The sequence below is a fragment of the Fonsecaea erecta genome (genome assembly GCF_001651985.1).
Source record: "Fonsecaea erecta strain CBS 125763 chromosome Unknown Scaff7, whole genome shotgun sequence".
In the NCBI taxonomy this organism is placed as follows: Eukaryota; Fungi; Ascomycota; class Eurotiomycetes; order Chaetothyriales; family Herpotrichiellaceae; genus Fonsecaea; species Fonsecaea erecta.
The window spans coordinates 90,751-114,461 of record NW_017387250.1 but is presented as its reverse complement, the minus strand read 5'-3'; the positions used below and the strand labels follow the sequence as shown (position 1 = coordinate 114,461).

General features: G+C 52.3%; 11 protein-coding genes and 1 non-coding gene across 12 annotated transcripts; 8 read left to right on the top strand and 4 right to left on the bottom strand.

The window, feature by feature from the left end:
• Nucleotides 1–106: 106 nt before the first annotated feature.
• Nucleotides 107–1,447, top strand: AYL99_07893 (hypothetical protein; the record flags this gene model as incomplete). Its single annotated transcript, XM_018839401.1, has 1 exon — nucleotides 107–1,447. The coding sequence occupies one exon, from the start codon at nucleotides 107–109 to the stop codon at nucleotides 1,445–1,447; it is 1,341 nt and encodes a 446-aa protein (XP_018690522.1).
• Nucleotides 1,448–1,603: 156 nt separating this feature from the next.
• Nucleotides 1,604–3,321, bottom strand: AYL99_07892 (hypothetical protein; the record flags this gene model as incomplete). Its single annotated transcript, XM_018839400.1, has 3 exons — nucleotides 1,604–2,055; nucleotides 2,126–3,084; nucleotides 3,158–3,321. The coding sequence occupies 3 exons, from the start codon at nucleotides 3,319–3,321 to the stop codon at nucleotides 1,604–1,606; spliced, it is 1,575 nt and encodes a 524-aa protein (XP_018690521.1).
• A 642-nt stretch (nucleotides 3,322–3,963) lies between these two features.
• On the bottom strand, nucleotides 3,964–4,052 carry AYL99_07891. The gene has a single exon. It is a non-coding gene; the product is annotated as a tRNA-Ser (tRNA).
• A 1,674-nt stretch (nucleotides 4,053–5,726) lies between these two features.
• On the top strand, nucleotides 5,727–6,941 carry AYL99_07890 (hypothetical protein; the record flags this gene model as incomplete). The annotated part of the gene is made up of 2 exons (XM_018839399.1): nucleotides 5,727–5,807; nucleotides 5,880–6,941. The coding sequence occupies 2 exons, from the start codon at nucleotides 5,727–5,729 to the stop codon at nucleotides 6,939–6,941; spliced, it is 1,143 nt and encodes a 380-aa protein (XP_018690520.1).
• Nucleotides 6,942–7,589: 648 nt separating this feature from the next.
• Nucleotides 7,590–9,087, top strand: AYL99_07889 (hypothetical protein; the record flags this gene model as incomplete). Its single annotated transcript, XM_018839398.1, has 3 exons — nucleotides 7,590–8,330; nucleotides 8,408–8,614; nucleotides 8,671–9,087. The coding sequence occupies 3 exons, from the start codon at nucleotides 7,590–7,592 to the stop codon at nucleotides 9,085–9,087; spliced, it is 1,365 nt and encodes a 454-aa protein (XP_018690519.1).
• Nucleotides 9,088–9,655: 568 nt separating this feature from the next.
• Nucleotides 9,656–11,404, top strand: AYL99_07888 (hypothetical protein; the record flags this gene model as incomplete). The annotated part of the gene is made up of 1 exon (XM_018839397.1): nucleotides 9,656–11,404. The coding sequence occupies one exon, from the start codon at nucleotides 9,656–9,658 to the stop codon at nucleotides 11,402–11,404; it is 1,749 nt and encodes a 582-aa protein (XP_018690518.1).
• Nucleotides 11,405–11,676: 272 nt separating this feature from the next.
• AYL99_07887 (hypothetical protein) lies at nucleotides 11,677–13,674 on the bottom strand (the record flags this gene model as incomplete). The annotated part of the gene is made up of 2 exons (XM_018839396.1): nucleotides 11,677–13,456; nucleotides 13,508–13,674. 2 exons carry the CDS (start codon nucleotides 13,672–13,674, stop codon nucleotides 11,677–11,679), a joined length of 1,947 nt encoding a protein of 648 aa, XP_018690517.1.
• A 362-nt stretch (nucleotides 13,675–14,036) lies between these two features.
• On the top strand, nucleotides 14,037–14,646 carry AYL99_07886 (hypothetical protein; the record flags this gene model as incomplete). Its single annotated transcript, XM_018839395.1, has 2 exons — nucleotides 14,037–14,085; nucleotides 14,150–14,646. 2 exons carry the CDS (start codon nucleotides 14,037–14,039, stop codon nucleotides 14,644–14,646), a joined length of 546 nt encoding a protein of 181 aa, XP_018690516.1.
• A 3,051-nt stretch (nucleotides 14,647–17,697) lies between these two features.
• Nucleotides 17,698–18,087, top strand: AYL99_07885 (hypothetical protein; the record flags this gene model as incomplete). Its single annotated transcript, XM_018839394.1, has 1 exon — nucleotides 17,698–18,087. One exon carries the CDS (start codon nucleotides 17,698–17,700, stop codon nucleotides 18,085–18,087), a length of 390 nt encoding a protein of 129 aa, XP_018690515.1.
• A 501-nt stretch (nucleotides 18,088–18,588) lies between these two features.
• On the top strand, nucleotides 18,589–19,439 carry AYL99_07884 (hypothetical protein; the record flags this gene model as incomplete). The annotated part of the gene is made up of 2 exons (XM_018839393.1): nucleotides 18,589–18,638; nucleotides 18,692–19,439. The coding sequence occupies 2 exons, from the start codon at nucleotides 18,589–18,591 to the stop codon at nucleotides 19,437–19,439; spliced, it is 798 nt and encodes a 265-aa protein (XP_018690514.1).
• A 592-nt stretch (nucleotides 19,440–20,031) lies between these two features.
• On the bottom strand, nucleotides 20,032–21,294 carry AYL99_07883 (hypothetical protein; the record flags this gene model as incomplete). The annotated part of the gene is made up of 1 exon (XM_018839392.1): nucleotides 20,032–21,294. The coding sequence occupies one exon, from the start codon at nucleotides 21,292–21,294 to the stop codon at nucleotides 20,032–20,034; it is 1,263 nt and encodes a 420-aa protein (XP_018690513.1).
• Nucleotides 21,295–21,577: 283 nt separating this feature from the next.
• On the top strand, nucleotides 21,578–23,077 carry AYL99_07882 (hypothetical protein; the record flags this gene model as incomplete). Its single annotated transcript, XM_018839391.1, has 2 exons — nucleotides 21,578–21,691; nucleotides 21,749–23,077. 2 exons carry the CDS (start codon nucleotides 21,578–21,580, stop codon nucleotides 23,075–23,077), a joined length of 1,443 nt encoding a protein of 480 aa, XP_018690512.1.
• Nucleotides 23,078–23,711: the final 634 nt, after the last annotated feature.

Below are 23,711 nucleotides of genomic sequence, written 5' to 3'. Positions count from 1 at the left end.
GCAGCCCATTACAACCAATATAAATTGCCCATCTACTATTGATCTCTTCCATCCTTTCTTTGCTCAGAGATCGTCATAAACAACTTTATTTTTCCCCTTGTCCAACATGTCTGCCACTCCCTCCGGCATGTCTACGCTCTCCCGCCGCGCCCGAGAGTGCGCGAAACCTCCGGAATCTCCGCTATGGCACGTGTACGCGGACCAATGGCACCCCTCCTCCAATCCGGGGGGATATGTTAATGTCGGCGTGGCGGAGAACAGCCTCATGCATGCTGAACTGGAGGCATACATCCAAAAAAGCACCCGTGTCCAGCAAACAGCGTTCACCTACGGTGACGGGCCTCTCGGGTCCAAGAGGCTTCGAAAGGCGGTGGCTCGATTCCTCAATCGCCGGCTGCATCCTGTCCTTCCACTCGAGATGGAGCATGTTGTCGTCACGAACGGCGTGTCCCATTCGATTGAGCATACGTCTTGGGCGTTCTGTAACCCGGGGGACGGCTTCCTCCTCGGCCGCCCATACTACCGCGCGTTCATTCCGGACATCGCGCTCCGACCCGGCGTCGAGGTTCTCACAGTCTCATTTGGCTCGGTAGACCCTATGAGCGTGGACGCCGTTGGTAAGTACGAAGATACTATTCTCGCAGCGAGAGAGCGGGGCATTCGTGCAAAGGCTCTCATGCTGTGCTCGCCTCATAACCCGCTCGGGAGATGTTACTCTCGCGAAGTCCTTATCGCCTATATGCGTCTGTGTCAAAAATATCAGATTCACCTGGTCAGTGACGAGATATATGCCTTTTCCACTTGGGAGAATCGTCACGATTCGTCTCCGGCACCCGTCGAGTTTATATCGGTCCTGTCCATCCCCTCGGAGGGCATCATTGATCCTCACCTCCTCCATGTCCTATGGGGCATGAGCAAAGACTTTGGCGCCAATGGTCTGCGTGTTGGCTATATCATTTCCCAGCACAACGAAGCTTTTCGTGAGGCTTTACTGGAGGTCGCAATCTATTCCTACGCGTCGTCCATCTCCGAGCACATTGCGGCCAACATGCTCGAAGACGATGTCTGGGTGGATAACTATATCCAAATGAACCAAGACCGCCTGGCCGAGTCATACAGCTTTGTTGTCGAGTTTCTCACCAAGCATCATATCCCATACACCCCCGGTGCGAACGCCGCCTTTTTCCTCTGGGTGGACCTTGGTAAGGCATACCTGGCACAACACCCTGAACGACGGCCGAATGCTGGTGGCCCGCAGATTGACGATAGAGTGAGCGCCAAGATCATGCAAATGCTTATGAAGAACAGGGTGTTCTTAGGCGGTGGCGCGGTCTTTGGAGCAGAGGCCCCAGGCCTATTTCGCGTCGTGTTTAGCCATCCACGACCGTACATAGAAGAGGCGCTCCACAGGATTGCAAAAGCGATGGGGGAGCTCGGTGCCGAATGAGGAACAAAGAGAGCAGAAAGCCTCATAAAGAATGCGTTCAGGTTACTAATAAAGCTGTCATCACCTATACTGAGATTATGGACTGTGGAACATTGTTTCCTAACCCGAGTACCCGCAAGTCCCTTCCCATAAGGAAGTTGTCCGACCCGACTGGTTTCACACAAGTGTTACCTTGTCAAAGTTGAGTGTGCCCCGATTCAGCTTCCAGGCCCAAAGCAGCACAAAGAGCAGCACATCGAAAAAGCTGAAGACCAGGCTTCCTCCAAATACAAACGCATGATAGCTCCAAGCGTCAGAAGAGTTGAGATGTGCCGTTTGGCAAACAATCGCCCAAGGGAGAACGTAAAACAAATTCGCCACCAGTGACTCATAGAGGTACCATCTCGGCACCGTGGAAAGGAGGATTGTTGCTAGCTCAGTGCAGAGCGCGTAGAAAATGTAGCACCAGTCGATGGTGCGCCACATGTGGGCTGTGATTGATGCCACGCTGTCCGAGTCAGAGAGATAGTATGCAAATGGCTTGCATCCGAAGAGGGAAAGGAAAATGCAGAGCGGGACTTCAACTGCGAGCGCGATCGCCGATGCGGTCAGAGCGGGAGTAGCGATGTCTGAGGATATAGACGCATATATACTGGGTCAGCCATGATTTGAGCAGATGCGATGATGTAATTTGCGCACCTCGAAGCTGCTTCCAGCTCGCCTTGGCTTTTTGAAGCTCCGTACCAACTTGTTTCCTCCATTGACCCCATCGGTGCCCGGTGAACACGTTCGACGTTGCCTCCAGTGTCTGGACCGGAACCATAACCAGGCCCCAGCGGATAGTGTTGAAGATGCCCCATGCGGTCGCATAGTCCGCGCCCATGGACACAATGTTGCTGACGAGCCAGAGATAGAAGGCGTTCCTCACTCCGGACTCAGCAAATGTCAAGACCCCAGGTCGCAAAAGCACTTTTAACGCCCTCAAACTTGGACGTGGCACTGGAACATTTTGAAGATCGCCATTCCTTCTGTGGAGTTTGAAGACGATGATGGCGAAGTATCCCAGGCCGGCAAATGCAGCGGCAAAGTCACACCCAAGCCGAATTGCAGCCTGTATGTTGACGGTGGGCTTGGATGATGCTACATGGAATCGGGAGATGATAAGCAAATCCAGGACGATATTGATGGCAAAGCGTGTCGCGCTGATGAGAAAAGGGACGTCCGGGTGATCGAGTGCTCTGGCCGCGTTGGTGACGGCGACTTCCACCGCGGCACTGAAGACGGAGAATGAGCTGATGCGGACGTAGGTCAAGCTTGCTCTGCGAACGTCTGCCGGGACGAATCCAGCAGCAAATTGTTCGGCAGCACCAAGAATGATGATGCTCACAAGCAGACCCATGATGCTTTGGAACAGCACCAGAGTCTGTGTGAGTGCAATGCGGGATGAGAGGGAGCGCGAGGATTTGTCTCCGATGATGACCCATGCTGCCCTAGGGAGGCCCTCATTGATAACCTCAGCCACAACGCCAATATAGGTATAAGAGTCAACCGTGACGACCATGGAAGAGTCGATGTTGGCTACCCATAGCTTTGAAAGCGTGCTGTAAAGAGCTGGAAGACCGAAGCCAACGAAATTATAGGCGAGAGCACCACAGAACCTACAAGTTCGTGGAATCAGCTTAGAAGGTCCTGTTTGAATCTACAGGGGAGGGCCTCGAGGCTTTAACTGACCTGTCCCGACTCCAAATGCCGTTGTCCCGAGAGGGACGTTGATCGTAGTCATCGTCGGCCTGATGAGGAACGGGTTCGGCCACTTCCACAACATCCTTTGAGGGGAGCATAGTGTATCTGTATGTGGTCTGCAAGAACCTGCGAACAATCCTTGGGAGGAACATTTTGGCTGTTATGGGTGTCCGTGGGAAGAAGATGGTTCATCACATGTTCTAATGTCCTCTTCTCCAAATGGATTGCACGAAAGGAAAGGGCCACAACGCCAAGGTTACACAACAGCAATGAACGACGGCGGAGGTGGATGGTGACCAAATAAAAAGCGCGAGCGATGCGACCTGCAGCAGGGCGATCAAATCAGTGACCTTAAGTCGTCTCCATGGAGTGACAGCCAAGGCATAGCATGCTGTGCATCCTGTTATCGACGTAGGGGAGCATGTGAAGTTGGAAAAGAGAGCTGATGGTCGTTGTTTTTTTGGCTGCCCTGCGCGTTGACGGAGGCTCATCAGAAGTAAACGGAAAGAGGAACAGACCTTGAGTACTTTGATATTAGCACATATAGGGGATCATAATCTATACAGTTGGGCTCCGTACTAGTAGATATGGCTATCCAAGCAAGTCGGTTGCAGGTGGAAAATCTGTTTCCTTGGACGCTTTGCAGGCACCGTGCTCGGTTTTTCGACACCGATCTTGGCAACAAAAGGCCTAACAAAAAAGCACAATGTGCCTCACCGTTCCAGAAGAACCAACACAAGAAGAGAAAGAACTACAAAGATTACCAGCGGCTTGGAAAAAAAGGCAAAAATAATGGGCGCAATCCAGGGTTCGAACCTGGGGCCTCTCGCATTTGACTTAGAGTGAACCCTAAGCGAGAATCATACCACTAGACCAATTGCGCTGCTTGAATTATGACTGGTTTCTGAGCATGAAAAATATATACGAGGTAGAAAAAGTAATGCTTGAGCCTCGGATGCTACCCGTACGTGCTACACCCAAGTGGAGGCAACGGCTCGGCGTAGTTACCTGCGAAGTAATCGACACAGTACACGAGGTATTACGCCCTATTCTTGAGTATTTCTTCTTCGACGATATTGTCCCAGTTGTGCTCCTCTATCTCGTTCTCGTCTTCTCTTGCTTTGGTGTTGACGTTACCAACCGAGCTACTGATCCTCATGATTGCGGTGGTCCCAATCGATGTATCTACCACGGTAACCTTCTGACACTTCCCCTCTCCTTGTCCCATCCCGTCACGTAAACCGGCCCTCGAGTCTCTGCCACTATTCCCATGCCCGTCTCTAAAATCTATAGAATATAGACACAGGTCACTCGTTATTGCCACTGCCCACGGGACTCTGAGCACCGGTAGCTTCTTTTCCCACAGCCATAGCAATTTCTGCGACAGGTTTCCCCCTGGTCTCGCCAGCGTGGCCCCCGTCTAAACAGCTCCTTTCTTTCCCTGAAGTCCTGTTTGGGTTTCCGGTCTGCCCGGGACCCGAATGACTGGCTGCCATGCTGTGTTGCAGAGCTGATGGCAAGTATGGTCGGGTATATCATTCAGCCGGAGAGAGGTGCCCGGTTGATGCATAGCACCTGGGCAGGGCCACTGTAGCTGCGAAACCAGGGAAGAGCCCACATACATTAGCCGCTAAATCACCATTGCGGGTGCGGATATGGCCAGCATGCTCATCCTTCTTTTGCGACGGGCTTCGTTTCGGCTCGACAAGTATGACAACCGGCGACACAGGGTCTCCACTACGCTCAGGCTCTTCATAGCCGATTACGCATGAGCTGGTGTGAAATATCAATGACGTAGCAGTGCTCCATGCCGATATTTGTCTGCAGAGTGGGGTGAGGTATATAGGTTGTTCTGGTGTTTATGCGTGTCATACAAAATTTCACGACGGCCGAAAAGGTCAAAGCCACTCATCGGATGCCGGAAATGACGGATCAAGTCAAAAGGGCTGGATTCAAGAAGTTCTGCAATGTCAAAGCCGGCAAACCTTGGGTCAACAATGATCCGGGTAACAAACTGGTCGGGAGCTTTAGGATTTTCGCCTCGCATCGATACATTGGAGTGTGTCCGTTCTGGATCAGTGGTTGTGCCCCTGATCACGCCAGCTAGACTCTTCGCTATCTCTAAATGCTTCAAGCGATAGAGCCAGGCGAGAGTTCGGTACCTCGTATTAGGGAGATGCTTGTCTGCCCGAACTGCTCGACAGTAGAGGATTAATATTGCGCCAGCATCTATCGTGTTCCATCCACTGTACAACAGCACCAATAACACCAGAAAGCATTACTCAAATCTTGCTCCAATTGCAACTCACCGACCCCGCACATCTGGCGAACGGTAGCGACAGCGGGTGGATGACGATCACACCTGTGGTACACATAATCCTCAATATGGATAGCCGAATCAGGCCAGAATGTGTCCACCAGATGCCGAGCAGACAGATCACTGTCCGAGGCTATGGCTGGCCATAAGTATTTGTATACAGGTCCAGCACGGCAATATCCAGCAGGCGTATATCTTTCGCGTGCTGTTTGTTTATATTGACACCATAACTTGGCCAAGATGAAAGCTGCTCGATACTACGGCAAGCGCGATATCAGGATTGAGACGATCCCTGACCCACCGCCCCCAGGACCAAACGAGGTAAGGTAACCCAGCAGGCTTCCTTCGTCGAGTCTTCTTTCACCTATCACCTCTCGCCGCTAATCAATCCAGGTGACGATTGACGTCTATTGGGGCGGCATCTGTGGAACTGATCTCCATGAATACACATCCGGCCCTTGGACAATAAACACGCCCGAAAAGCCACACGGCATAACCAAAGACCATCTGCCCGTCGCTTTCGGTCATGAATTCACCGGTCGGGTCTCCGCGTTGCCGTCGGGGTATCCTGCCGACGGCCCCCTAAAGCTAGGCACGCCCATCATGGTCGATCCACGCATTCTCTGCCGGAAATGCACGGCATGCACGAGTGGGTGTGACAATATGTGCAGCAATTGGGGATACATTGGCCTCAATGGCGGCGGAGGCGGCGGTGCGGGCTTCAGTGAAAAGGTTAACGTCGAAACGAGGATGTGCCATATTCTCCCTGACGATGGAAGTGTGGATCTGAATAGTGTTGTCCTGTGTCAGCCACTAACGGTAGGACGGCATGCACTGTCAGCGAGCGGGATCAAGGACTTCACAGGATTGAACGTGCTTGTGCTCGGGGGTGGTCCGGTGGGTTTGGCCGTCCTGCTGAATCTGCGAGCGAAAGGGGTGGGTGCTGGTCTCAGTGGGAGGGTTCTTATTTCCGAGCCAACCGCCAAACGGAGTGAAATGATTCGAAGGTTGGGACTGGTCGATCCTCAGGATCTTTTAGACCCGCTAGCCTCAAGTGTGGTCGAGATTTGTAAAGCCAGGACACAAGGGAGAGGAGTGGACATTGTGTTCGACTGTGCTGGCGCCGAGGCGGGCATGCTGGCAGGCATGGAAAGCTTGAGGCTAAAGGGAACATACCTCAACATCGCCGGGTGGAAGCAGCCCTTCAAGATCCCGATGCAATTTGCCTTCTACCGGGAGCTAACCATTAAGTTCTCCATGGGGAACAATGACAACGATTATCGGGAAGTGGTGGAGGACTTTGTGGCGGGCAAATTCGCTGGCGCCGAGGCTCTGATCACGCGAAGGCTCCCGGTCGAGGAGTTGGCGGAGAAGGGCCTGGAAGAGCTGGTGAGAAACAAGGATGACCATGTCAAGATTGTGGCGACGTGGAGGAAGGATCTATTGAATCTGTAGTCAACTCTGACCGTCCAATCCGCCATTATTGTTCTTTCACCGAAAGCGTTTTCTTTGATATGGCCGCTGTGTTTGCCAGCAGAATCCAGCGGCACAATCCCCTCGCATTTTGCTTACGGTGCTTGTTCGGCGTCCCTTTAATGGTACGATCGCTCCTGGTATACAACGCATGGGACGGGTTGAGGTTCGAGAATGGGAGAAGCGGAAGGACGACAGTGCAGACTTCGTACCGTACAATCCATGGCCCCGTCGTCACAGCACATCATAGTCTGGACGGAAGAAAAAGATTCCGGCTGTTCAAAGCGCGCAACCTTTGTACAGGCTTGGCTATCCGGATGTTTCTGACGGAGGGACCGGAAAGGCGCCCGGAAATGTTCCCCAGATTGTGGCCCGGGCAAATGCGGAGTCTGTCCAGGGGTTTGCAGGAAAAGCAGCAAGTGACGAATGATGTAGTGTTGTACGTAGCGACACCTGCATCCCCCATCCCAGGATCATCCGAAGCGACCATCCTAGCCTTGCGGAAGCTTTTCGGCCTTTCGAGACCTGTGTCCTTGTACTGGGAGTTGGTTGGCCTCTATAAAGACCGTGGATTTCATCTCGAAAGTCTCGAAAGCAACCTCAGTACACATCATAAACGGGCTCAGAGACATGTCCCCGGCCGAACGTCTTTCGAAGATCACCAAACACTTAGAAACACCACAAGATATATCCAGTAAGATGTCCGAATCCAAGAAGTTCGAGATTGCGATCATTGGGGGCGGCATCGCAGGAGCGACGCTGGCTATTGCACTGTACCACCGCCAAATCCCCGTCACGATATATGAACAAGCACCTCAGTTCGGCGAGATTGGCGCTGGGGTTTCCTTCTCCCCCAATGCAGTACAAGCTATGAAGATATGTCATGAGGGCGTGTATGAAGCGTTTGAGAAAGTCTGTACTCGCAATGTGTGGCCTGAGAAAAAAAATGTCTGGTTCGACTATCTCGACGGTTATACGGGCCCAAGACCGGGGCAAGAGCGGCAGGACATTGCATTCTCGATCAAGAACTCATTGGGTCAAAATGGGGTGCACCGAGCGCATTATCTGGATGAGATTGTCAAACTGGTCCCAAAAGGCATCGCTCGCTTTGGCAAGAAGCTGGCCAACATCACCGAAAACGAATCCAATGGAAGACTGGTCATGAGCTTCGAAGATGGATCCACCGCGGAAACCGATGCCGTGATAGGATGTGATGGTATCAAGTCTCGTGTCAGGCAGATCATTGTTGGAAAGGACCATCCCAGTGCGAAACCGAGCTATACGCACAAGTATGCCTATCGAGGGCTGGCGCAGATGGAGGACGCTATCAAAGCAGTTGGTGAAGAACTGGCCGTCAATGCTTGCATGCACGTGAGTCTACCATTTTTCACTCGGATGTTGTTTGTTCGGTCTGTTTTGACACTCTGCTGACATCGTAAACACCACAGATGGGTCCTGATGGCCATGTACTGACGTTTCCCGTCAACCATGGCAAAACACTGAATATCGTCGCCTTCAGAACAAGCCCGGACGACTGGCCCGACTCCCAGCGACTGACGAGACCGGCGAAGCGTGAGGAAGCTCTGAGAGACTTCAGCGGATTCGGCTCGAATGTGATAAAACTTTTAAACCTAACCAAGCCAGACTTGGACGTGGTAAGTTGCTGCAGCACCCAAATGACAAGGTCGAGCGATACTGACAGATCTGGAAGTGGGCAATATTTGATCTAGGAGACAACCCTGTGCCTACTTTCCATAAAGGTCGTGTTTGCATCGCTGGCGATGCAGCACACGCGACATCCCCTCATCACGGTGCTGGAGCCGGCCTCTGCATCGAGGATTCTGCTGTCCTTGCCTCTTTACTCTCAGACGACCGGGTCCAATCACCATCAGACCTAAACGCAGTATTCGCCACGTTCACCGCTCGGCGCAAAGAGCGAGGGCAGTGGCTTGTTCAAAGCAGCAGGCGGGTTGGCGACTGCTATGAGTGGCGGGCTGAGGGTATAGGGAGAGATTTCACAAAGATCGAAAGTGAAATCAATGAGAGGAATGGGATCATTGCCAATGTGGATGTGAAGGAAATGTGCAGGGAAGCGCAGGAGGAGCTGAGGCAGAGACTCGAATCATGAAGGAGGAGCATAACGTTGCGTGAACAGCGCGAAAGGAGCCTCAGGTGTTGGTATGAGTTTCCATGCTAATTCATGTCGCAATATCGGGAGTTCAGCGAGGAGTAGATATTTTCGGGATCAATTGTATTAGCTTACGCTGTAACAAAACGAAGATGAACATTTGGACAGAAGATGGCCTTTGGGCCCGAACAAGCACAAGAAGCGTCTCCACAGAGTTTGTTACACGTTATGCATGCCAGTGATTGATTCTATGACAGTGGCATGTTTGAAGCAATGTGTGTGTGTGAGAGGTGTACGGAATAGTAACGTGTAAGGTCGTAATAGTATGTAATTACTCGGTGCGGAGTATTATTATGCCGAACAACAGCGTCGGCAGATTCGCGGTTGCAAGAAATTCCACGCTAAACCTAAACTGTCAATTGACCATTGACCAAAACAAGGCTGCACAAGGCTGACGGACTTCATTTCATCGAGTTATCTCCCAACTTGAGTAATCCAGCCTCAGACCACCCCGTAAACGCGCCTGCAATATAGGACTCCTCACTCGGTGTCCGGCGTCCGATCAACCATGACGCTTCCTGTCCGCTTATCTCTGCAATCCTCTCCTCACAAAGAATCCGTGCCCAGAGAAAGAGAGGGCTCAGCGATACAGGGAGATGTACAATACCGACCGACAAAAGAAATCTCCTTTGAACTAGAGCAGCACGTGCAAATATTCCTTGAGGAGGGGCTTTTGACGCAAGCTTTTGATTTGCTCCTATCAATTGTTGGCAACAGCGTGTCTGCCCTCGCTCCACTGCACCCGGTGACGATTCCACCACGCTCCCAAATCGCTGTTGCTGCCACATTGGCAGTCCACCCTACCATTACATCCAGAACGGACTCACGCGAGAAGCAGAATCAGGCAAATGCCGCTCTTCGACTACTTCGACTGATCAATACCCTCGTCGGACCCGTCAATGCCGACTTCGCCTCGGCATTCTCCTTCCGTAAATTCGATTTTCGATTCACACGTCGCAGTCCTCACCGTTCCATCGGCGAGGAGGGCGATGCAGGCGGCGAAAGTGATAGCGTAGACGGTGAAAATGAAATCAACACTCCATACGCCCACTCGCAGAGTCTTTGGACTCGCGCCGAAGACTTCTGGCAACTAGTGGGCTGGGCATTCAACTGTGCATGTCGACCTGGTGTTCATGCTGCTCGATGGGATCATTACCAACTTCTCCTCGAGTTTCTAGTTGATGTCCTAGAAGAAGATTGGCATATACGAAACGCGGCAGAAAATTCATCGGCCGATGAGTCTTTGCTCTGGCAGTATATCGAACTGTCCACGGGTGGACATGCACGCGCTAGGCGGATCCTGCGAGCGATTTTCGCGGATGGGAGTCAGCGCTCGCTCAACGAGTTTCGTGAGATATTCCCCAACGAATTGAAAAAGCCCGAGAAGGAGCATGGGAAGATCAAGAAACGCGAAGTCGACGTCAACATTTATGAGGACGTCTTTGGCGACTATGAAGCCGAGGATGACTTGGACATGTTCGAAGACGACGAGGACGACGCCGCAAGCGCTGGCACTGGGGCAAGCGGATGGCCTCGAAATCGCTTAAGGGTACGAAGCCGGACTCCTTCATCAACACGGGTAACGCCAAAGTCTAGCGCAGGAAGTCTTCACAGTGCGTATGCCACAGACGGAGAGAACTCTCCCGCCTCGAGACTTGGCGGCCCTTCTTGCCTCGCTCTCCGCCTCCGACTGTTAAGGCTGCTGACCTACGTCGCCTCTCACCCGACCCTGATGTCTACGTCCCCTACAACCTTTCCCGACCTAGACGAGCTGAATATCCTTTTCGTGGAATTCATTCGTCCTCTGTCCCTCCCTGTCTTCGCCCAGATTGTCCTTCCCACCCCTTCCAATCCCCTCGGACCGACCTCTTTGGCGGATTTGTGCGAAGCCCTCCTCCAACGCCTCCTCGAATCCTCTGCTCCAAGTATCAGGAGCCACGTCTTGCTCTCCAAGAGTAAGCTGGAGCAAGAATACCTTCCCTTTGCTGCGGCAAAGGACAGCGTTGACGCCAACGCCAGAGTCAGCGTCTTGCTGGAGAGTCTAACCAGATGTCTCGCACAGATTGGAAATCTGCAGAGAACGAGAAGTTTGGCTCGAGCTGCCGCGATCGGCGTAAAAAAGAGGCTCTGCTGTGTCGCAGAGAACAAAGGAGACGGAAAGAAGAGGCAAGGAGACGATGACCTTGCGCGGGAATGGCTGCTTGAAAGTGGGGAGAGACTTACCAGAGTGATAGAGAAATCTGGCGCTGGTGAATGACAAGAGAGATGAGGTCATGGTCACAGTGGTTGTGGAAGCAGCAACGTAGGGAAGCTGTTTCATGTACTGCAAACCCGGCACTCCAAACAAGAAGCGTTCGAGCAGATTTCTATTTCGTCTCTCCTCGCCAGGAGGCCATTCAAATTGCATTGCTCATTTATGACGCTCACGATGCCACTGTCGAAAGGCATGTTCCTTCTCAAGCTTTATTGTCGCATCATGACCTGGCCCCACCCAGATCTTAGCCCGTTCGACTCGATATTGTATTCTGCCTAAGGCGGCGGTCTTGGGCCGATGATCTGTCTTCTGGCACCACCAACTCCCAGCCCTGGACCACCACGGTTCTGGCTATCCCCGCCCACGAACCCGTATTGGTGGACATCCCAGGTCTGACCAGGTCCGCTTCCCTCTTTTATATCCCTGGCTCTGGATGCAGTGTCTTTCTGTGCTTCTTCCCACTCTCTCTGCCGTTCACGCTCGCGTTCCATTTCCCGCTCGAGGAGGGATTTCGAGGCCCAGCCACCAGCTTTCGTGCGCTGTTGAGATTGAATACGCCGTTGGTTTTCGAGGTCCACTTCGGTTGTGGTGGAAAAGTCCTGAGGGCGGTGAGACGCAACATTCGGCTGAGCAGGGGCGGCATTTGAGGCAAGATATCGATCTGTGCGATTGGTGCCTGGCTGATACGTCGCGGGGTCGGGTAGCGGACGAGAAGACGTTGACGATATGGATTCAGGACGTGGTGGTTTGGGAGGAGGCTGGTCGTTCTGTGCCTTCCGCCATTCTTGCTGCAGGTATTGGCGCTCTGATGCAGCCCAGTCATCCTCATGGCTTGTTTGGCTGACTGGGGTTCTGCTTGGAAGTGCAGGCGCTGGAGGTTCTGGCTCGGGCACCGGTCTGGCGGACTGAGTTTGTCTCTGCTGCGCTCTCATCTCCTCCAACTGACGCTCTAGTTCTGCAATGCGCCGGCTTTCAGCCGAGTCCTGCTCGGCAGCGGGCTTTGGTAGAGTGGGGGAAGTGACGTTACTTCTCGCCTGATCTGCTTGATATTGACTGAGAAACTGTCCGTTGAGGCGAGCATCACTGACAGTGCGTTGACGACCTCGTTCCTGCGCCATACGAGCCTCACGATCTGCCTGGTCCTGAGCTTCTCGCTCCCGATCGCGTTCATAGGCTAGCTCTTTGCGACGCTGTTCTTCACGACGGACGCGCTCTTCTTCTTGTAGACGCTGTCGCTCGAGGTCTCGCTGCGCAGCGGCTTCTTGTTCTCTCAAGCGTTGGGTTTCCTGAGCCCATCTACGTTCTTCTTCTAAGCGTGCTTGCGCTTCCTCTGCAGCTTGTTGAGCCCGCTGTTGTTGTTCAAGTCCTTCTGCTTCTAGTTTCTTTCTCTCTGCCTCTTCCCGGAGCCGCTTCTCTTTCTCTGCGAGGCTGGGGACGCTGGGGCTTGGGGAGGTAATTTGTCTCCGAGCGCCGAAAGCAACACCTTGGTTACCTTGACTCGCCCCTCCCATGTACCCATACTGATGGATATTCCATGCGGGCGCGGTCTTGGTCTCGTCAGCCTTATTGCTCCAACTGCTGACACTCCCGCCAGACACCAGCCCTCCTCGGCTGAGGATGTTTTTGGTGGGGCTAACACGCCCAGAGTACGCGGCCTTATTGAGAGGGTTGAAGGTGGTAGATGGATTTTCAGCGGTTGCATTGCTCGAGCCCCGTGGCCGCGAGCTGGTGGTAGTCGTGTAAGCCGGCGATCTCGGTCCACTTGAGCCTGTTCCTTGTGGGCTCATGGCAGATTTGCTCTTTGCTCCCAATGTCGTAGGGAATACGGAAGGATTCAGTTGGTTTGCCCGGCGGCTGAAGGCAGCGATACACTGCAAGACCTGTGCAGGGTCTTTAGAGTCGTAGAGGTCGACTGTCAGGAATCGGTCATGAGAGGGGAGGCTCAACGGCGCAATCTCGCAGGCACGGAGGAAGTGCGAGATGTTCTCCATCTGCACAAAGGGCATGTTCGACTGCTTATACTTGATGCCTGGAGACACGGCAAGATTAACGAGTCTGATGTTCAGGTTAGCACGACAGCCACACCGTCAACAGATAAACGCATACTTGCAAAGAGCTACTCCGTCCCGCAGGGCGTCCATCAAATCCCCTGGAGCCAATCTCTCGCCCAGAGTACTTTCGATCCAGCTTCTCACCTCGTTTGCAGCACCGGGAGTATATCGCTCGAGGCGCAGTTTGCGCATGTCTTGATCGAGACTTGTCACCGACGCCATGATTGCAGCCGTTCTGCAATGTTTCAAGGGTGTTCGGAATCTTAAATGTTAAATCTAATGAAGAGGCAGTAGTGACTCAAAAGGAAGATGTCAGGCCCGAGAAACCCGACGGTGGCCGCGCATGCAGAGGGCAAGTGAAGAGGGCTATGTACGAAGTCCATAGAGTCCTGTGGAGTGTGAGACGAGGACAGGACCGGGGCCCCACCAGGACATTGCTGCAGGTTGACGTCGGATCCAAGAAATGTGCAACGATGTATGCAGCTTTCCGCCCGTTGTGTAGAGTCCGTTCTTTATTTTAACCAAAGCTTCTTTTACACGTTTTGTTCACCTACGGCAATCAAGATGGGAGGGTTTCGAGACCTATGGTTGCGGTGGAAGATGCTTCGTTTGCCATGGAGGAAGAGATTCTTAGTTGGTATGCCCGATTACTGGAGCTGAGGGCCAACGGACTGAGAGCAGACTGACATCACGACAGGACAAGACCTCTATGGCAACACCTTCTGGGAGTTCAAAGATGCCCTCAATCACAACCGATGGCGTCGCATCGTGAAAGGTCGACGAAGAGCCACTCTCTCCTCCCTTTCGGATGTCCAGATCTCACCTCAGTGGCATCAGTGGCTGCGCCAAACCCGCCACGATCCTCCGACCCTGCAAGAACAAGCCGCCGATGTGCAAAGACAAGCTCAACTAAAGGTTATGGCGAGGCTGGCCGATGAAAAATGGGCTGCAAAGGCAAGGTACATTGAGAAACCAACGCCAACGCCATCGGTCATCGCTCCGTCGTTGCCCGGTGGCCTCCAAAGAGATCGAGCTCGAGCAGAAGATATTCACAGCCAGCCGCCACAATCAGAAAATATGAGCAACAGCATCGGAAGCAACATGGACCAGCAGAAGAAATCAAGGCCCACAGGCTCAAACCCTGGAGCAAATTGGGCTCCGGAAACATGGGTTCCCGGTACTGCAAAACGATGACTCTCAACGAACGGCAGAGGCTGACCTGTTTACTGGCCTCCTTGCCTGCCCCGGATCTGCTTCTCGCTACGCTGCATACCATTTGATCGAAATACAACCCTAGCTCGGAAAGCACCCAGGACGAATACATGAAGTTGAGCTCGGATGTCTTTTTGATTGATACTCGTGCTCTGCTGGCTAGCTTCCACTGCTTAAACTCTCATCTACTGGCTATCGGTGGACCACTGATCTAGAACCGCTATCCTGGATCACAAGAACCAGTTTCTTATTCGTCTTCGCCAACAAGAGCAGAGTCAGCGCAGATTCTTGTCATCCATGCCCAACTTGATTTAGTAGCACACTACCACCAGCAGGTGTACCGGTCTCCCTCCATTTGTTGTCCTCCATTTGTTGTTCGAAGCTCATCCTCGATACCGATGATCATTGTGGACGACGCAGGTACCATCGATGTACCATTTCTTGTCTTCTTTGTGGTGTCGTTCGTCGACAACTGGATGCCTGTCCTGGTGTTTGCTGTTTGGGATAACGACAATCGAGATGCCCATTCATTTCATGGAGCCTGGTCCAGAGTCACTTGAGGACGGTTGAACTCGGGTGGTGTCATATCCACCACGCCCCGAAGTTGATGTTACTGCCGAAGTCAACATTTGCCATTGTGAGTAGAATGGTTGCTTCCCTGTGCTGGTGAATTGTTGTTATGTCTCTATCTAGAGATCCTTGCTGCTTGTTTTCTTGTGAGGATTTTATTATTGCAGTATTTATGTTGGGACGAGAAATGGTGAAAACGAGCAATGAGCCTTGAGAGAAGGCTAACTTTCATACACTTTGGAAAGGGGGCTTCTTGTCACGCTTGATGAAGGTGACACAAACCTCCAACGGCCTTGCTCGGGGTTGTTCACTACCAATGTGCTCAGTGAACAAGTTACTTACCTCACAGACCTAACGTGGCCAGGGCTGACTTCACGCAAAGTGACAGAACACGGTCTATTTCAATCTCTCTTCATCTCACAGGCACCACAGACTCATCAATGACAGTAAACAGCAATGTCGTCATTAACTTCCGATATATCTTCCTGACTGCACGCTTCAGAGCTCGCTACTACAAACGAGGATTCTGCAGATTGTCATACCATGCCCGTTAACACAGAGGTCCACAGCAAAGGCGCTGGTGTCACTGCTCTTCACGCTGAAGCAAACTGACCATCGAAACCTCCACTTCCTCACACAAAGTTACTTTCCAGGAATGGGAGACACAGCAGCGAACAAAAGTCTGACTAGCAGTAGGACAACAGTTGTGTTGGGTCTGCATGCGGCAACTCTCGTTACAATCATGCAGCAGATGATAGAGGCTCGATACATACAAGCTCCGTGATGGCACTGCGATGGAAGCTGGGTCGCGTTGTATTCTTTGCTCCAAAGAACGGCTTCCAACGGAGATCCAGAGGTCAAACAGGCCAGATATGAAAGGCGGAGCATCTCAAGAGCTGGCCTCCCGACGCGTGAACCTGGAGTTGAAGCGTTTGCTCCTTCAATAAGTGGTCGCCACATCTGCTGATTGTCTTGCCCTTCTATAAGTTGATCCTTTCACGACGAAAGCTTACTCGGACGAGTTGGTCAGGCAGAAAAAGCGCTTCACAAATGGTAACGATTTAATATCGCCGAGACAACAGTGGTTGGGCTGTCCATTAGCCTGGAGAGAAAATTCCGGAACCATTGTTTGGACAAAACCCAAACACCAAACAGGTCCTCAGAAGTTTGGTCACTCTTTCTTCTTACACGTGTTACTCACCTTCGTTTTCTCCTGCATATAGGTCCGCATCATACTAAGCCAAAATTGCAACAGTCCTGCACAAAACACTGTAGCAGGCGCTACACATAGCTGGCATCACAGCTTGCCTGCTAAGTGTAGATCATCTCCGACCACTGCGTTGCCTTTGCAATTCAAATTGTCACAATTCACCGTTGGCTAAGAACAACTGGACCGTGCAAAATTAGGCCTCCTCATCCAAGCGGAATTCGACATTTTCATACCTGTCATCATGGCGCCATACTCCTCTTCTTCGTTCCAAGACAATCGAAACCTGCTTGTTAATCAGTTGGTGGCCAGTCCTCTCACAATCGGTCCGTCGCGACTATACATCACCATACTTACTCAACCACCATCAACACTTAGAGGCCACTCGACTGATGGCGCTGAATATTACTATTGCTGTAATCTGGATTGTGGCTTTCTCTGGGCAATGCAGTGGAGTCCACAACCGCGAAAGAAAATTCGGAATCCCATGGATTTGAACTCGTACAAGCAAATTGCCATCCCCAGGTTGTGTTGCCTGTGCAAAGAGGCGTCGGGGAAACAGGGTGGTTTGGGAGAAGAAGCACGGTGCATGGCGAAGCTGGAGACAAAGCAATGCGGGAGGTGGTCTGAAAAGTCGCTGAATGAAATGAAAGGAGAAAAAAATAGTATGGTGCTCGCTGTTGGATTTGAGGACATACCTTTGGGTGAACCCGCTACCGGAGCGGACAAGACTTTGGCAAAGGAGCTGTCGTGGGATTTGATTGAAGAAAGTGATGCGAACGAGGAATGGAGTGTCATCAACCACTTTGGCTCTGCTGCGATCGAACACAGGGATGCACACGTGGACACAGAGCTTGTGCGACCCTAAGAGACTGGGGAAATCCAACGCCACGCTGTCGCCCCCCCTGGACAAGCCTGGGTGACAGGACGTCTTAGAGATGACAGCCGACACCACATCAGACTACAGCTTGACCACAAGCTACTGATGACTTCCAGACAAATACTTCACAATGGGATGAGCCAAGCATATCTCGCTGCGTTTCAACCTCTTCATCACCCTTCACTACAGATATCTGCCCACAAAATCCTCCATCTTTTTCTTCTTGTTCAAAGTCTTTTCCACACCCACAGTCCGATCAAACCAAGCAAGCAGATCTCTCTACTACTTCAACTTCACGCGACAAAGATACCACCGTCTTCAAGTCGATACCCTTTACATTCAAACTATTCCACCACCGAGAATCAAACGGGACAAGATGGCCACCACAGTCGTCACCCGATCACCAACCCTTTCTCTTAATGGTCGCAACCTTGTCCCCGTGCGCAGCCAAATCCAAATCGTTGACAAAGCTCCTGCCGACGCGTCTGCGATCATCTCATCGATCAACAAGAAGCAGACTGACAATGAATACAAACTGGAAGGCATAATCCTGTACATCTGCAAGAACTATCCAAAATGCAGGGCTCTGTGGGCCATCACCTGGGTGGAAAAGCCAAAATGTCCCCCACACTTGATCAAGTTCGCAAAATACAAGGAGCTGGCTGTGAGGAAGGCGTGCGCCGACTGCGAGTTGGCAGAATGGGAGCTGGTCGACGAGGCCCAGGCCGAGGACGAGGACGAGGCTGAAGAATGGGTGGGGGCATGATGATGCCTGATATGCAGACGAAGGGTGGGGAGGGTTGGCGTTTATGGTGGCATTCCTGCTCATATGCATAGCAAGCCTGCTTCTCGTCTAAAGAAGGCTCCATGTCCATAAGGAGACAAAATGACAATTATGTTCACAAATACTTCGTCGTCACTCATGCTGCTTATCGTTATCGATCTAGCTGACCCTGCGATTTTACTGGTGCTGTGGTGTTGATGTACCCCTGATATATTTTGACGCTATATGCGACGCCCCGGCCAAGGCGTTTGACCTCTGTCTATTCTCTCATTGTGGAGGAAATCTCCCAATGGACATGAAGTCAAGATAGACCTGCTTCGGGCGAAAGACCCACATCGCCAACATTTGAAGGATCAGGCAGGTTTCCCGAGCCAGTCAACGAGTTTATCGCCCATCATCAACATCGACGACACGACTACAATTCAGCGTTACTGAGCCTGTGCACCTGTTCTCATCGTCAGTGGACCAACGGTCGACAAGAAGATGGCTGTCGAAGGAACGGAGCAAGTGATCCATCGTGATCCTGCTCTGTTGTGAGTTACCTGCTTCAGACACAATTCTGCTCTCTGCTGACTTACTCCAACAGCTATTGGATTTTGCTGCCCATCACCATTGTGATGATCTTGACTGGAGTCCTCCGCCACTACGCCTCCGTTCTCCTACAGACTCCACCAAAACCTCCGAACAGCCTTGCCGAGTCTCGTGAGCGCCAGGCGCTTCTTCGTGGAATTAACCTGCGGAATAACGCTGCTGCCTCGGTGACAACACCTTCATTTAACCGCCGAAAAGAATATCTTGTCGATGGCTACCACAAAGGCACGTTTCTGAAAGGTGGACCAGAATCCAAAGATCAAGGCGCAGCGAACCCAATGTCTGACCCTGCGGCCATGGAGGGCATGATGGGAATGATGAAAGGAAATATGGCCATGATGATCCCGCAGACGCTGATCATGTCCTGGATCAATGCCTTCTTCGCCGGCTTCGTCATTCTCAAATTGCCCTTTCCGCTCACCATTCGGTTCAAATCCATGCTGCAGTCTGGCGTCATGACCCGAGACTTGGATGTGAGATGGGTGTCTAGCTTGTCGTGGTACTTTTTGTGCCTCTTCGGCCTCCAGAGCGTTTTCATCTTCATTCTCGGCAATGAGAATGCAGCCAGTCAGATGGCACAACAGATGGCGCAAATGAACCCAGGTGCAAATGCCAATCCATTTGGCCCAGGCCAAGAACCCCATAAGATGTTCCAGGCGGAGGCAGAGAATCTGGAGGTTTTGGACCATTGGAGCATTCTTGATGGTGTGGAGGATCGGCTGTTGCACATCTATGGCCATTAGCTCTGTGGCTGTGGACACGTTGACGTTGTACTTCCCATGCTTCAGGGATTTCCAACACCTTCACACTCTCGAGAGTTCGCTTCGCCCCATCATGAAACTGTGCCAGCGCTGCCACACTGTTCATCGGCCGAGCTCAATGCAGACCCAGCGGCATTGCTCTTAGCAGATTGAATCCTCAGAGCTCCTAGCTACCGTGGAAACGCTCACCTGCAAGATATTCCCCCCTTTCCTCCCGGTGGTTATTAAAGCGTTCTGAAATGTGAAGAGCCAAGTGAATTCGATGGGGTGGCTTTCACCACGAGTACCTGTTGTACAGAACTAGGTCTTCGGACACGTCGACTGGGAACAGGTGGCCTAGCCCGATACTGACTTGCAACCATCTGGTTACGAGACACTGGGATGGGCTGAGAAGCGGACATTCCAATCAATCAGACTTGATTTGAGCAGACAAAGAAAGCAGCATTTGCTCAAGATTGCAACTTGTTTCTATTGGGTATCGTCCTGTGCTATGCCTGTTCGCCAAAAAAGGATTCTTGATATCTTGAACCACGCTCAATTATGCGCTGGGATTTCAACCCGCATCGATCGCCGCTCATACACGCGTCTTTTCCAGGGCATTGGCCAACTCATCGACTTCTTTATCCTTCTCCTCGGCCACTTTCTCTTCCTCAGCCTCGTCTGCCTCCTTGAGGACTCTCTCTGCTAACTCATCCTCTTCCTCTTCTTCGGCTTCTTCTTCGTCTTCCTCCTCCTCATCCTCTCCTTCTAACTCATCCAATTCGTCTAATCCCCAATGATCCTCAGGGTCCTCGTCCTTGCCCAACTCATCTTTTCTGTCGCTCAACAGTGCAGCCAACTCTTCTACAGAAGGATCCTCCTCCTCAAACTTGTTCCCGTTTAGTTCCACCCGCCGTAATCTTGGTAGATCGTGTTTTGCGGCTCTCAGCAACGACTTCATGCCTGCTGGGTTGATATCATTGTACTGTAATCTGAGGATCTCCACACTGTCGTTACCTCCGGCGGAGAAAGACTCAAACACTTTGATTGCACCGCGGGCACCCAACAGGTCGTCGCCAACACCGAGCTCTTTGAGATTCGACCAACCACCCAACGCCTTTGCCAGGGCTTGGGCGCCTTTCAAAGTGAATGTATTGTCTTGCATGTCGAGTACCTCAAGATTTTCGCATTTTGACAAACCCGACGAAATGAGATGGGAAATGCCCTCCGGTCGGATACCATTTTGTGTCATCTTCACGCTTTTGATGCCATCCTTGTGTGCCTCGTATGCCCTGGCCCAGGCAGGCATGCTCCCGTTCTCCAGCCTATTGCGACCGCAGACAATGCTTTCCAGGTATGGTACATCCTTTCCCTCTTTTCTCGCCGCCTCTTTCCTCTCTGCGAGCTTGATAAGGGCTTCAGCAATGGCGGTGCCGGCTTCGGGACCCATGCCATTGTTGTTTAAGACCAGGTGCTTTAACGGGGTATGTTTGGACAGGAAATCCACGAGAGGATCCTTTGTGTTGAGACCGAATGCATTGTCGCTGAGGTCTATCGTGTGCAGGTTGGGGCACTCGAGCAGGGCGGTGAGTAGAGAGGATAATGCTGGCGGGATCTCGTCGAGAAGACGTGACGTGAAGATGTCGTGCAGATCGGCGCTTTGAAGCGTTGACTTGGAGGCCAGGATAGGTGCAAGTGCGGCGCACGCAGAGACGCCTAACGTATTTCCAGAGAGGTCGATGTGAGTAACCGAAGAGGATGATCTGAGGAGGTCAATGTGTTTCTCGAGATCTTCCTTGGTGTCGATTTTGAGGCCTTTGCCGGCGAGGGAGAAAGTCGACGAGGCTTCCTCAGCCATGTTCACCGAGAGATACTGTATGTGGTTCGTGTAACCAGTGTGAGTAGAATAGTTGGGTAGAAGATTGTGCCCTGTGATCTCAGATGAAAACAAATATGTAATTAGCCTAGACCCTTGCTCGGCGTGTCGGTTCTGGAATGAGCCCCCACGACCGTTCCATGCTCACCTTGGCGTATGTCACCATTCCCTGCGAGCACTCGTGCGACGTGTTGTTTCGGTCACAAGTGCTAGCACCAGTGCGGCAATACCAGCCATGTATTGATGGGAGAGTTCTCGAATCGTGATGAGGCGTCTTTTTGGCCTTCGTACGTGTTTCGCGCTTTCATTTCTGCTGTGTGTTTGTTGGGCAAGCGAGATTGCATTCAGCGTCAACGACGATCTGTTTGCCTTTCCTCAGGTACTTTCCCACTCTCGTCGATCAGATGGGCACATTTCGACACTGACCACGCAATAGTATAGCGTTGAATTCTCAAAAACATACATACTCGATACCGATGCCCAAGACATCCTAGACCGCCGGCGGCGGGAAACCGCAGTTGGTGATCGACGGTCCGCGCAGACACGTTTGAAGGACGTCTCCGCAGGTCTCAACCAAGAGACTGACGATAACGCTGGGACAGAAGCCTCAGTGCAGTCGGGCTCTTACGAGCACCTCTCTCTCCATGGATATCCCTATCTGTGCTTCATCCCAGAAGCAAAAGACACCGCCGACAATCGGACTACCCCCGAACCGCCTGCCGGAGACCGCGAGAAAGAGCTGGACCACGCCGTCGCTAGGGCATCACAGCTCCTCCAGGGCATGGCATCGAATCAATGCCTATACTACTCTACAGGCTGGTGGACCTATTCATTCTGCTACAATGCTCAGGTAACCCAATTCCATGCCCTTCCACCAGGCACCAACGGCAGGATATGGCCACCGCAAGAAGACCCCACCACTCCAAGCTACGTTTTGGGCAAATTTGAATCTCAAAAATCGGGAGATTGGAAACCACAGCCTGGCTCCGACAAGGCGCTCTCGACGGAAGTCCGGTCAAAAGCCGAGACCAACTACCTCGTCCAGCGGCTGGAGGGCGGAACACCCTGCGACCTCACGGGGAACGACCGCAAGATCGAGGTGCAGTTCCACTGTAATCCACAACTGACCGACCGGATTGGCTGGATCAAAGAGACGGCTACCTGCGCCTATCTCATGATCATCTACACTCCACGGCTCTGTAACGATGTTGCCTTCCAGCCACCAAAGGAGAGTCGAGCTCATCTCATCACTTGCCGGGAGATCGTCTCGGAAGATGATGTGGCGGCGTGGGAAGCACGTCACGGAGAGGAGGGCTCTCGTCCGACGCTGGGTCAAAGACAGCCTCAGCAGGTCACGCTGGGCAATGTCGAAGTGGGTGCTATGAAGCTAGTAGGTCGCGATGGCAAGAGACTCGAGAGGGGGCGTATTGTCCTCACCAAGGATGAAAAAGCCGAGACCATCATCATGCAGAAGAAAGGACAGATCTCTGGCATGTCCAAGGCAGAGCTCGAGAAGCTTGATCTGAGCCCGGAGGACATTGATGCTTTCCGCGAGGAGCTGCAAAAGCTGGCGGGCTCCAAGGACTGGAAGATTGAACGGTTGGACGACATCAACGGGCACATTCAGCTTCGAGGGGTGGTGGCTACAGATGACGATGACGACGACGAAGAGGAAGAAGAGAAGAATGAGCCAGAAAGAAGCAATCCTCCATCGGAGGAGAGTGAAGAAGAGACTGGCAGTCGGGAATATGTTGGAGAGGCCTGAGCCAGATAGCCGATAGTGCGAATAGGTCAATTAAGGTTGCCATAACACTCTTGATATGGCCAGTGAGAACGACTAATTGGGATCTCGAACAGGACAGTCTCCTGTTCGGTCTGTAGTACATAAAGCATGCGCTGTGCAACTCCAGGTCCCTCTGTCCAAATGTGACTTCTAAGCACAGTGGTCGTGATACGTGGAGACCTTGCTGGGTACCTTATATCTCGATGCATGTTGATGTAAGCATTTTTGGGTGCCGGTGCCGGTGGATGTTGGCGGAGACGGTGACGGGAGACGCAACTCGCAGGTCCCTTCTTGGCATCCAGTTGCGCCGGGGAGGTTCCTGGAACTGGTCAAACCTGCGACCACACCTCGAGCACCTCGAGCACCTCGACTCTTGATCCTGCCAACCCCGTCCGATTGTTCCACTATCTGTCTTTGTGAGCGTGAGAGTTCTTGTACATTGACGACCTCTAGAGTCAAGACGCCCTCGGCCTCAAAACCGCGCTACCTTTGCCCTCGTTCTTCCTCTCACTCTCAACTCGCCTTCGCCCGCTAGTAGGCCATCTTACTGTTCGCTTAGCCGTCGAGGTGAAACCCCCCAAAAATTGCACTACCTCATTTCCCTTCGACTCTCTCC